At 33.1% G+C, this 12,804-nt stretch overlaps 1 protein-coding gene across 1 annotated transcript in view; it reads left to right on the top strand.

Annotated features, from left to right (window-relative positions):
- LOC137648222 (probable ATP-dependent RNA helicase ddx17) overlaps positions 1-12,804 on the top strand; it is a 453,496-nt gene that overhangs the window by 326,263 nt on the left and 114,429 nt on the right. Inside the window, exon 4 of the mRNA XM_068381145.1 lies at positions 7,440-7,892. Coding sequence (XP_068237246.1) covers positions 7,440-7,892 — 453 coding nt within the window. The remainder of the gene's footprint in view (positions 1-7,439; positions 7,893-12,804) is intronic.

Here is a 12,804-nt window from a genome sequence, read left to right as displayed (position 1 = left end):
ACATTAATGAACAATGGCCATTGTGCAGTACGAAGAAAACACAAAATACACAAAAAGTAAAAAAGATGAGCCCTTGTGCAGTCCTCACTGTAAGGATTACTGTTGACAGAATCTGACAGGAGAGGAACAATAAGCCGATGTGGCTATGTCGTCCATTCCCCCTGCCCCTTCTTCCTCCACCTCTTCCTCTCCGTTTCCTCCCACTGTGGTCTGAACCATGTCATTCCTCCGCCCTCCCAACCACTCTTTGGTACTATCCTCTCTCTCCTCTCTCTCTCTCTCTCTCTCTCTCTCTCTCTCTCTCTCTCTTCTGTCGCGTTTTGACTTTTTAATCCTCTCTATTGTATTAGCTTCGCCTACGTTCTGTTTCTTTTTTATATTGTATTAGAAAAATGATCAGTAGAGACATATGGTCATCATTGTCTCCTTTCGTGTCCACTGAATATTGTAAGCGTACTGATTTTTAATTTTTTTTTTTTATTTCGCCTCTTATAAGTTGAGAGTTTCTGCTGGATATGCAATAGTACGATTGTATTATATGAAAGGGACGAATTCTCGCAATGGTGTGCAATAGTAAATTGATATTGTACTCTAAAAACCCTTGTTATTGTTTCTGCTGTATAAGTTTTTGCTAATACTTATTTCAGTTACAGTTTTGAAGTTGTTCAATTATTATCATTATTATTACTACCTACGTTACATCTCTATTTGGAAAAGCAAGATGCTATAAACCCAAAGGCTCCAACAGGAAAAATAGCCCTGTGAGGAAAAAAACTCTAACCCAAGACAGTGGAAAACCACGGTACAGAAGCTATGACACTACCCAAAAATAGAGAAAGAGAGTTTTTCTTTTGGTTAATCTAATGTTTTCAGGTATGTCCTGTTCAGATAACCCGCAAAGAAATTTAGATTATTATAATACTAATGCTTTATAATATCCATTTCAAGATATATGCAAGGTGTTATAAATTCTTTATATATATATATATATATATATATAAATTATATATATATATACACACATATATTTATGTATATATATATGTATATATGTGTACATATATATAATATATATATATATGTATATATATATATATATACACACAAAAGCAAAAAAATCACAATTTCACTCGAAAACACAAACAAACACACGCACGCACACACTCACACACACACAGACACACATATATATATATATATATATATGAACAATAGCAAAAAAATTCCATTTCACTAGAAAACACAAACACAAACAAACAAACACGCACACACACACACACACACACATATATATATATATATATATATATGAGTTCCATGGTCACCAAACGGTATTGGTCAGAGAGATCATGTTTGCTTAAATACTTTTGTAGTTATTTGTTACACATCCCTAACCCTTTGGTTATTCCTATTTTTTTTATATACACATTCTAATCATTATATAAATCGTGTATTATAATTCCAGAAGAACACAACTACAGTATCCTCGATCTTAACATGTTTTGGGTTGAAACCGCGATAATTGTTGATAAACCTTATGTTTGCGTCCAATAAGTGAATAACAGATTGTAAAAGCTTGCAGATACATGATTAGGAAATTGAGAAGTTAAACTAGGAAATACTACTAATACTTCAACTACTAATAATACTACTAGTTGTAATGATGATGATGATAATAATAATGATATAATAATTTTAATAATAATAATAATAATGATAATAATAATTACTGTTATTCCTATTATCCTCTTCTCTGGTTTGAACAATAACATTAAAAAGAAATATATATCATTCACAAGAACTGCCATTTAAGACAACATGCAAACGCAGCTGCAAACTTTCGATTCACAGTGGATGAATAGAGAGAGAGAGGAGAGAGAGAGAGAGAGAGAGAGAGAGAGAGAGAGAGAGAGAGAGATGCTACATGGTAGTCTTTGACGTCGTGGGGCTCTTTGATGTTCTTATGTTTTTCTTTTTTTCACATGGGAAGATTTCAAGCTGAAGGAAGGCAAATACTAATGTTTACACATTGTTGGATTCATTGTTTGCATGTTGTTGTTGCTGCCGTCTCTCTCTCTCTCTCTCTCTCCTCTCTCTCTCTCTCTCTCTCTTTCTCTCTCTCTCTCTCTCTCTCTTTCTCTCTTTGCTCTTATTATTTACAGTGTATATTAAACTCTTGTTCCATCTTCAATCTTTAACTCTTTCTGTCATCCAGAACGAGTCTCTCTCTCTCTCTCTCTCTCTCTCTCTCTCTCTCATTTACAGTATATATTAAACCTCATTTCATCTTCCTTTTTTAACTAATTTTATCATCCAGGAGGACTCTCTCTCTCTCTCTCTCTCTCTCTCTCTCTCTCTCACGTACATAGTAAGCCTGTTTTTAAGCGTAATGCAATACAGAATTGAGTTTGGTGGTATTGAAGGCGGTATACAGCTTTTGAAATATCCTGAGAAATGAAACGTAAAAGGAAAAACATTGCTACATTATGTTCGAGAAAATAAAGCAAAATATGTAGCTCACGGGGAATTCCTACAATGTAGACAGGCATTACGAATGCTGAATGAAGAAAATAATATTTACTGTTTTTTTTTTTTTTCCTTCGATATACTAGGAGAATTCCTTTACGGAGACGTGGATATTCTCAGCTCGGCAATATAAACTGTCTAGTATTGTTGGATGTACGTTGACCTGACTTTCGCAATGATATGTTTTCAGAAGGTATTTCACAAGGGTGTTTTTCAGTATGTGTGAATAAAAGGATAACATGGTATTTATATATTTTTAACTCTATGTAGGTTTCGGCGTGATTTTATAGTTATCTATTACACACACAAACACCCACTACCAAATATATATATATATAATATATATATATATATATATATATATAGATATATATATATATACTACATATATATATATATATGTATATATATATATATATGTAGTATATATATATATATATATATATTTATATAATATGTAAATATATATGTATATATATATATATATATACGTATATATATATATATATATATATTTATACTGTATATATATATATATATATATTTATATACTATATATATATAGATAGATAGATAGATAGATAGATAGATAAGGTTTATGCATAATTATGTCAATATGTGTACACAAGGTGTGCGTATATGTTGTTTGTGTATGACTGAGAGAGAAATATAGAGATCATTCATTTAGCTAAACATATATTCCATAAATTGCATGACTTTAACAAAAAATAACGTGGATACATCATTTTGTATGTATTTTTGGCACTCTCCCGTTTCCTTAAATGTCAGATTTTTTAAAATTTACAAAAAATCAACATGCTTATTTGTTCGGATAAAATCTTGTTCTCCACTTAGTGAACCGTTTGATGTAAAATTTCTGACAATCGAAAAATAGGTCTTATGAAAAATGATTTTTTTCTTGTCCAGAAAATTCCAGATTCGAGTAAAAAATAAAATGATCGATCTGGGATCTGGAGTGAAAAGATAAAGGCACACAGTTCCTATTGTTTTTAGTCTTTTTAAAAGGAAGGAAAGAAGCTCAAAGAATACAACGAAGCATTTTCTGTGAGCGATTGTTCTTTTGAAGGGCTATCGAGTGTTTTAAATGAGAGAGAGAGAGAGAGAGAGAGAGAGAGAGAGAGAGAGAGAGGTTATTCCTGGGTTATATTGTTTTCCTTTTCGGGCTGTTTGTCCGTTAGCCATCTTTGTTAGCAATATTGATAAAATGATTACCAGCTCAGGTCAGTCATTAGTCGAAGTCCTGGTCATTAGATTTTAATTTTATGGGATTTTTTCCCCTTTTCCTTGAAATTATATTTAAAAAGAAAATAGGTTTTATTGTTTTTGATTGAAGTAATGTAGGTTGTGTATTGTAATCCAGATCAAAGGAAATAGCTTCAAAAGTGTTTAAATTGACTCTCAGCTATGGAATAAACAGGAATGTATTATACGAGCTTCATGTTTCGTTTGTCTATATACAATATGTATGTAGAGCACGGGTAATATATATATATATATATATATATATACACACACACACACCTTTTCAGCCGTGCAAGTATGAAGTGGCTGAGGATAAACGATTTAATGATGTAAATACATACATACATACATACATAGATACATACAAGTATTTAAAAAAAAAGACAAGCGAGTTCATGTAAGTTATATCTTAAACCCATCAAAATTAAAGCACAAGTGTGGCAACAATCAATATACGTGTATAAGGAAATAATAAAAAAAAAAAAAGGTGATTTAAACAAAGTGCTGTGCCACTGTACATTTAGAAGCAATCTGTAATCAATACCAGCGAAATAGTATTTTCGTTTTCTTTCCCATACTAACTGTGATCGTCTTCGCGTGCAGCATCGTATAGCATGCAAATTGTTCTTAGCTTCCATTAGCAAACCAATATATCATTATTTTTTTTTCATTCTTTTTCTTCTGGTTGTATGAGAGAAGGTACGATTGAAAGGGGCGACCGAATCCTTTTTGCTTAATGAGTAAAAACTATTTTTGGGGTTTCCCGTAGTTGTGTTCGTGGAAATGTGAGAAGTGGTCTTCTATGGTAAAGCTGATGTTGCTGTTGTTACTGAAGTTTAATGGATAATTTATTATTAATTTTGTTATTTTATTGAAACGTTTGTGGTAATAGATACGATTATATGTCGTTAGTATCGTGATTGTTATATTTGATGCGGTTTTTCGACAATATTGCGATGTGAACTAGGTATTGAAATTAGTAGTAATTTTTTTTTTTTTTTTTTCTGCTATAACAACAACAACAATCACTACTACCAATTGGGGTACATCTACCATTACTGCTAATGCTACTGTTAGTGCAATTAGTGTATGAAAACCGCCGTTATCTTTCTATGCGCTATACATGGTCATTTGAATATAGCCGAGGTCTATTTCATCAGATTTTCCTGTTACCTTTTGAAATTCGGAGGTGATCGCGTGACAACTAACAGATTTTTAGAGCATTGTATTTCATTCTGTGTGCAGGTTTTATTTGCTTTTTTAGAATTTATGGTTTACTAGTATTCTTCATTGGTATTTGTAAGTTTTCATGTGCGCGTTTCAGTGCAGCTATTGTCGATATAGGGGTATTAGTGTTTATAACTGCAATTTTGTCCGTTTAAAGGTATATTTTGCTAAAGACATATAGGAGCAGTACTTGATGTATGTAATAGGTAATTAATTGAGCAACAGAAGTAAATAACAGGTAAATGGGTTTTCGCAAAATTTCTTAAAATGCTGAACATACACGCACTATTATTATTATTATTATTATTATTATTATTATTATTATTATTATTATTATTATTATTATTACCATTTAAGTTATAACCCTAGTTGGAAAAGCAGGATGTTATAAGCCCAAGGGCTTCAACAGGAAAAAATACCCCAGTAAGAAAAGGAAACAAAGAAATATATAAACTCCAAGAGAAGTAATGAACAATTAGAATAAAATGTTATAAGAACAGTAACAACATTAAAATAGATCTTTCTTACATAGAATATAAAAACTAAATAAACCCCTTCACTCAAGCTAGGAGCAATGAGGAAAGAATGGCTAGCAATGGCTGCTGATGACATAGCTGTTAAACCTTTAGGCCTCAACCATTCCCCAGGTCACAGAGACAGTAAAATATATCAGACCATGAGCGTGACTTGAACTCGGGACAACCAAATTGCGTTTCCCCTTGCAAGGAAGTGGTTATTTCAAGAGAAAAACATATCAGTCCGGTTAACATTCATGGTTTTATTACTGATTTTGGGATGAACCCCCATAGTTAAAACCCTGATAACTTTATGACACCGTCCCTCCTAACTTTTCCGAATTTTAAATTTATTTTATCATTCATCATGTATTCCCTTCACATGACCAGCACATCTCAAAACCCACTGAATTGCTTTTACACTTAACCATTCACATTTCTTATTCATGTAGATCGTATACCATATAAGCTAGACTGTTTAGGAGATTCGTAAAAACAGATCAGACAGAATCTATTACGTCCAACATTTCTTGCTCTACCCAGTCAGTGACGATCCTCTTTTATTCCTCTACCTCCTCCATTCATACCATATACTGAATATCAATGTTCATGGGTCCATTGTCTTTTCTCTTTACCTATAATATATATATATATATATATATATATATATATATATATATATATGTGTGTGTGTGTGTGTGTGTGTGTTTGTGCGTGCATATATATATATATATGAATTTATATATATATATATATATATATATATATATATATATATATATATATACACACACATACATATATGTTTGTTCTGTGTGTATATTATATATATATATATATATATATAAGCCTGAACATGATTATAATTAGGATATTACGTTATAATTGTGAATGACATTGAATTGAAATAAAGTTAACTATTCCTGTATCTCTCTCTATCTGTATGTATGTATGTGCAAAGCCTGAGCGTTCAGTAACAGCAGAGATCATGGCAAATCACCGCCGAAATCAGCCTTGGGTTAAATCCCCAAGACAAATGCCTTGCTGTTTGTTACGCCTCTGGGTGTTTGCGTCTCTGCTTGTGATGGGGATCATGTGTAACTGTCAACAGTCACGCTCCCACTTCTTGAGAAATGCTCCAAGCGGAATTCTCCTAGGCTAATGCTCCAATAACATTGTCTCCCTGGTAATCTTGACAGCGCCTCTGCCGGGCTTAATGTGCAAAGCCTCCCAGTTGATTTAGTACATGGGAAATAGGTTGTTGTGCATTGCACTCCTTTTGTAAAGCAATTGGCCTTCAAGGGATCTCAAGGGGTTCCTTATAGATTTTAGAGAAGCGGTTTTATATTTCTTTGATATGTTTACTATATGGCTGTATCTATAAGATTTTACATCAGCATATTATATATTGATTCATTGGCAATTTGATAATGCTAGTAGCTTTCGTATTCTGTCAATAGAATCTTTGTTTTTTACTAGGTATTTTTTCTTTACAGGGTTTGATATATTTTTAGGGCTAAATACTGTATTATAAATCTTAAAAGAGGTATTTTATGTGATATGTATTACTATGTCATTATCTCTGTATCATGCAAAGTGTTGGCTGTCATCTCTCGTCGATTCAGTTCTTCCATATTTTGAATTAAATTATTTCTAGTCTAAGCAGTAATTATCCTGAAGAAAATCAAATTCAAACGAAGTAGTAATGAAACTTAGATTATTCTGGTAATATATCTCCCGGTATCTTAGTTATTAGACCCAAATTTATCCCCTATGCTGTATGAATATGCTGTTGGTCTTATTATTGTTATTCTTGCTATTGTATATTGTATAATGTATCCTTAGTTTAGGCAGTATTCTTACCTGTAGGCTAAACCTGCTTTTCCCTTTGCCCCCCTCCTGCTGCAGGTGACCGAGGGAGCAACCGATCCCGAGCGACGACGCCCCTCAGCCACACCTCTGACCCGGACCAGGGCGACCCACCCTCGATCGTATCCCTCCACGACGCCTCCGCCCACTCCCACCCACACGCCACCCACAACCACAACAACCTTTCCCATTATCGAGGCCAGTACTCGACGGGGTCTGGGGACACAGCGGCTGCTGCTGTGATGAACCAGCTGGGGGGTTCTCATGGGCACTACTACCAGGAGATTCCCCAGGGGGGACTCCACTATGCCAACCACCTGGACGAATACGACTCGCCCGTCCTCAAGGGCGGGCGCAAGTTCCCTTCCTCCGGCAGGAGAATGCAGACAGGGGGTTCCTCCCTCTCATCGTCGGATAATAACTCCGATACGACCTATGCCGAAAGCGATATCAATTCCAGCCTCAGGGCCAAGATGGCTGCCCTCGATAATGGTAAGTGCCGAGGACGCTTTTTATATAAATGTCACGCTTATACCCTAGTAGTCTTTTTTGTTATATTGTCTCATGCGTACATACGAGCATATATAATACACATATACCTACACATACGCACATACTGTATATACACATGTACTTATATGTATAAATAGTATGTAACTTCCTCCCCCGTCTAATATATGTTCGTATTACTTTAATTCTTCGTTAGGTATAAAAAATCCTCCCATTTTTTGCTTTCTCGTATTTACTTCATGGTTCGTTTTATTATTTTTCTTTATTTTTTAAGCTCCAAAGGTAGAATAAATTTAGTATTAGTGGAAAAATATACATATTTTCATAGTTGATACGTGAACATTTCGATGTCATTTGCTTTTTAGATAATCCTATGTTTTTTTTTTTATTCATCTATTTATTTTTTTTTCATTAAGGACAATGAATAAAACATAATTTGAGCCTGTAAAAAAAATGATCATGTAAAATTGCTTGCTAGTTTTTATTCGCGAAATAAGTCTTTTGGTATATTAATGCTCTCTGTTGTATTCCCTTATTGGAAAGAAAGTCTTTTCGTGATTATATCGCATGGAGTGCATAAGTGTTTCAAGGAATAATGAGAGTGGTGCGTTTTAAAGTCTGGGAAATATGGAGGTAATTTCAGTTGTGGCTGAATGGGTTTCTGTGCCAGGATCGTTTCCACTTATTTAGCTTTTTTAAAGGTATTTATTGCTCGTTTTGAGTTTTCTTTTCCGTTTTACTTTTATTTTTTATTATTTTTTGGTCTTTTTTTTTTTTTTTTTTTTTTATCATTCTCATTAGGAAGTTAATTTATCTCTCTAGTCATAGTGCGTTTCCAGTCGTGGCAAAACTCTTATAAAGAATTAAATGTTTGTTAGTTCTAATCTAAATATAAACACTCTAACCTAATTTGGGGTTTTTACTGTTGATATTGATTTACTTGCTTATTATCGCTTTGTCCCTTTTGACTATTACGCATTCCTAATAATATGGATGACCATAATTATAAACCAGACGCAAAGTTTATATTCATTGTCGTAAATGCTCCAATACAGTGGCTTTCCATTATATTTATTTAGAGAAGTTTTGGATGCTATATCAACTATAGATTCAATAGGACTAATGGTGAGTATATTTATAACCATAGATGATTGCTATACATGTGACCATAGAAATAACTGGGTAATGTCTCATCAACTTTTCTCAACTACTTTTTTCTTGAAAAGTTCCATGATTATATATACTTTCTTGAAGGTTTTGAAAGATTTTCTTGATTTATATGCGCAATGAGACTTATATCGGAAAGTTTAATTTAGGACAAGGAATTAACCTTGTGTATTTTTTGTATTAGACATTATATTCAAATTTCTAAGCCAGAAGGAAACTAGGTACATATGTATGTATGTGATTATGAGGAATTTGTTTTTGCTAAATTAAACGGTAAAAATCCTGGAATAAATGTCGCCAGGCATTTATCGTTTTAAAACCGGATATATTGACGTAAAGGGAAGATATTACGGGCACCAACCCGTAAAATATAATAACAAAATATGGTAAAATTACGGTCGTCTGTATTTTACTAAAATACGGCTGAGAACAGTATATTTTTAACGAGAATTTCTGATTGAAGTTACTGTTTTTTTTTTAAGAGTGTATAACATTGTTAAAACATTTCAATGTCACCTTTCAAAAAATAAGAAAAAAAAAATCCTGGAATTCCACGTGTCAGTGTTTCCAGGATCTCATAGCCCTGTTGGATGTTAAGTCTTGAGAGAATGAAAATACCAAATCTGCCTCGTGATTACGGAAATTAATTTTCCATCGAATTTTAGTTGTTTCTTCGAACCGGTGTTTTTTTTTTTTTTCCGTAGTCTAATCCTTTCTCTTGCATTAGAAATTGTGTTCCCTACTTCCTCCTGTTTCTTCTCTGTTGTGTTTCATTTTATGATTTCCTCTTATGTCTTTCTTGCTAACTTGCCATTTTCAATTGTCTCGGGCATATAATTACTGTTCAACATGTCAATGGTGCTTTTTTTCCTCTTTTTATCCTTGCTAATCCTCCATTTTCCTTTCGTTTTTGTCTTAATTTCAATTCTTGTCCTCTTCCTTTTGTTATTCGCCATTTCTCATTCCTTTGTTTCTTGTTACTTCCCATCTCTTGTCGCTTTCTTTTGTTTATCTACCATTTAAAATTCCTTTTGTGCTGTATTATTCTTTTAGTCTCCCGTTTTTTTTTCTCTCTCTTCCTTTTGCACCCTACTCCTCTTTTCGTGTCATTATCCCTCACTTTTCATGGTGTTTGCCATTTCCATACATCCAAAGTTTTAGCTAAAGATTCACTATATATATATATATATATATATATATATATATATATATATATATATATATATATATATATATATATATGTATATATATATAAAATTGTGTGTGTGTTTTTTTTTTTGTGTGTGTTTGTAAGCACATATGCATATAGATGGGTAGAAATATATTAATTGCTATAGATTCTTTTGGAAATGTATAGATGATTTATATAAAATTATCATACTCATGTTCATATATACACACACACACACACACACACACACACACACACACACACACACACACACACACCGTAAAGAAGACGAAGGGATTTTGCGTATATGTGTTGGTACGTGGTTATAAGATTTTTTTTTTTTCGGGAACAGTTTTTCTCTTATTTTACAATGAATATGGAGAAAGAAGTGCTGACACCCCAAGTTTTATTTTTACATAATACAAATATATGGAATGTGAAATATTTTCGCTACGAAGGGAACATAGATGTCCGGTTCTATTCTTTCCAAACATTTTTGTATATTAAAATTTCTCTTTTGTTGTTGTTGTTATTATTATTATTATTATTATTATTATTATTATTATTATTATTATATCCGTGTTTTATATTTTTTTGAAAAGTTTAAACATTTGAGTTTTCACGGTGTAATAGTATATTAGTATTGATAATGGTGTAACTGAAATTGATCTTATTTTTGTGGAAGACTTTTTATTTATGTTTTTTCACATTTCTTGCAACTGGAGTTTCTTTCGGTCTTACATATTTTTATTTGTAACTTTCCCATTGAAATGAATGTCTGCTGGAACCTTTACTTCCATGGAAAAAATAAAAACTTTTTTTTTCTACTGGATGCACTACCTCATGTATCTCTCTCTCTCTCTCTCTCTCTCTCTCTCTCTCTCTCTCTCTCTCTCTCTCTCTCTCTCTCTCTCTCTCTCTCTCATATTCGTGTTTGAAGATTTATACTCATTTTTTTTTCAAACAAGTATAGCAGAAGATAGATAAAATGATAGTCGCCTCTATCTTGAGCTTTTAATTCAATACTTCTCCATTCATCATCTACTTCGCGCTTCATAGTCCTCAGCCATGTAGGCCTGGGTCTTCCAACTCTTCTAGTGCCTTGTGGAGACCAGCTGAACTTTTGGTGCACTAATCTCTCTTGGGGAGTGCGAAGAGCATGCCCAAACCATCCCCATCTACCCATCATCATGATCTCATCCACATATGGCACTCGAGTAATCTCTCTTATAGTTTCATTTCTAATCCTGCCTTACCATTTAACTCCCAATATCCTTTTGAGAGCTTTGTTCCCAAATCTACTAAATTTATTGAAGATTATTTCATTGTCATACCAAGACTGTTGTTTATAGAGTAATGCAAAATATAAATGCCGATATTTGTTCTTAATTTTCCCCTTGATACACCATATTTCATCCATCCATTTAGAAGAACGTTGAGATATCAAACCTGGTACTCATATATCTTTCTTTTAATTGTTAAACAAATTTTATCCTTGTTTTGAAACTGCTTTTCATAGATTTTGAAAATGATTGTGTCCATACGAAAACAGTACTTATGCAGTGTTGTAAGTATGTTTGAATTAGTTTTATTAAAATGTTCATAGGGTATATTGTCTTTTGTTTGGCTCGATATCAATAGTTATCTTTTGTTGTTGCAAAAACTAAACAATGTTTTTGTTATTGTGTAATGACAATGCATCGATATATGTATACATTGATTTTCGTCTTTCTATATTATCCAGAAACAGTAAACACTGAAATGATTCGGGTAAACACGAGCTCTCTCTCTCTCTCTCTCTCTCCTCTCTCTCTCTCTCTCTCTCTCTCTCTCTCTGAAAACGACTAAACGTTATATTTTACCCGAGGGATTCACAGAAGTTTATGTTAATGCAAGTTAGTTCCGAAGACATAACTCCTCTTGGACGAATAATTAAGGTATCTGGCAGGTAATTACTTGTCTAGACCCTTCGTATGTTTTTTAACTCTACCTTTCTGTATATTGTTAGATATGGCTTGGGTAACATATTTCGGCTAATCCTTCTTTAATCCATCAACTTACATTGATATATTCGGATTATCCGGTTATTTTAGAATTATTTATTGCTAATTTGTTCTCTTCATTTATTTATTTCCTTATTTCCTTTCCTCACTGGGCTATTTTTCCCTGTTGGAGCCCCTGGGCTTATAGCATCTTGCTTTTCCAACTAGGGTTGTAGCTTGGATAGTAATAATGATAATAATAATAATAATATAAATCAAGACGGGATTTATGTGCCTGTGGAGGCCTATTGCTCTTCTCTAAAAAGTAAATTTCGACTGAAACCCAAACTGATTTTTCATCATAGTAATTAGCTAGTCTGTTCGTGTGTCCGTTACTTCATTTCTTTTGTGTCTACCATGTTTATGTTCTCATCGCAATTCCTCTTGTGCGGTTGAACGGACTCAATTAACCTCCCTATTAAATATAGATTGCCATACATCGATGTGGAGATTTAAGGTCATCTGACGGTCTGTCTGCATCTTACACCATCTTTGTTTGTCGTTATTATATTG

This window comes from Palaemon carinicauda, chromosome 10, assembly GCF_036898095.1.
Source record: "Palaemon carinicauda isolate YSFRI2023 chromosome 10, ASM3689809v2, whole genome shotgun sequence".
Taxonomy (NCBI): domain Eukaryota; kingdom Metazoa; phylum Arthropoda; class Malacostraca; order Decapoda; family Palaemonidae; genus Palaemon; species Palaemon carinicauda.
The sequence above is the reverse complement of the archived record's forward strand: the minus strand, read 5'-3'. Positions and strand labels throughout refer to the sequence as shown.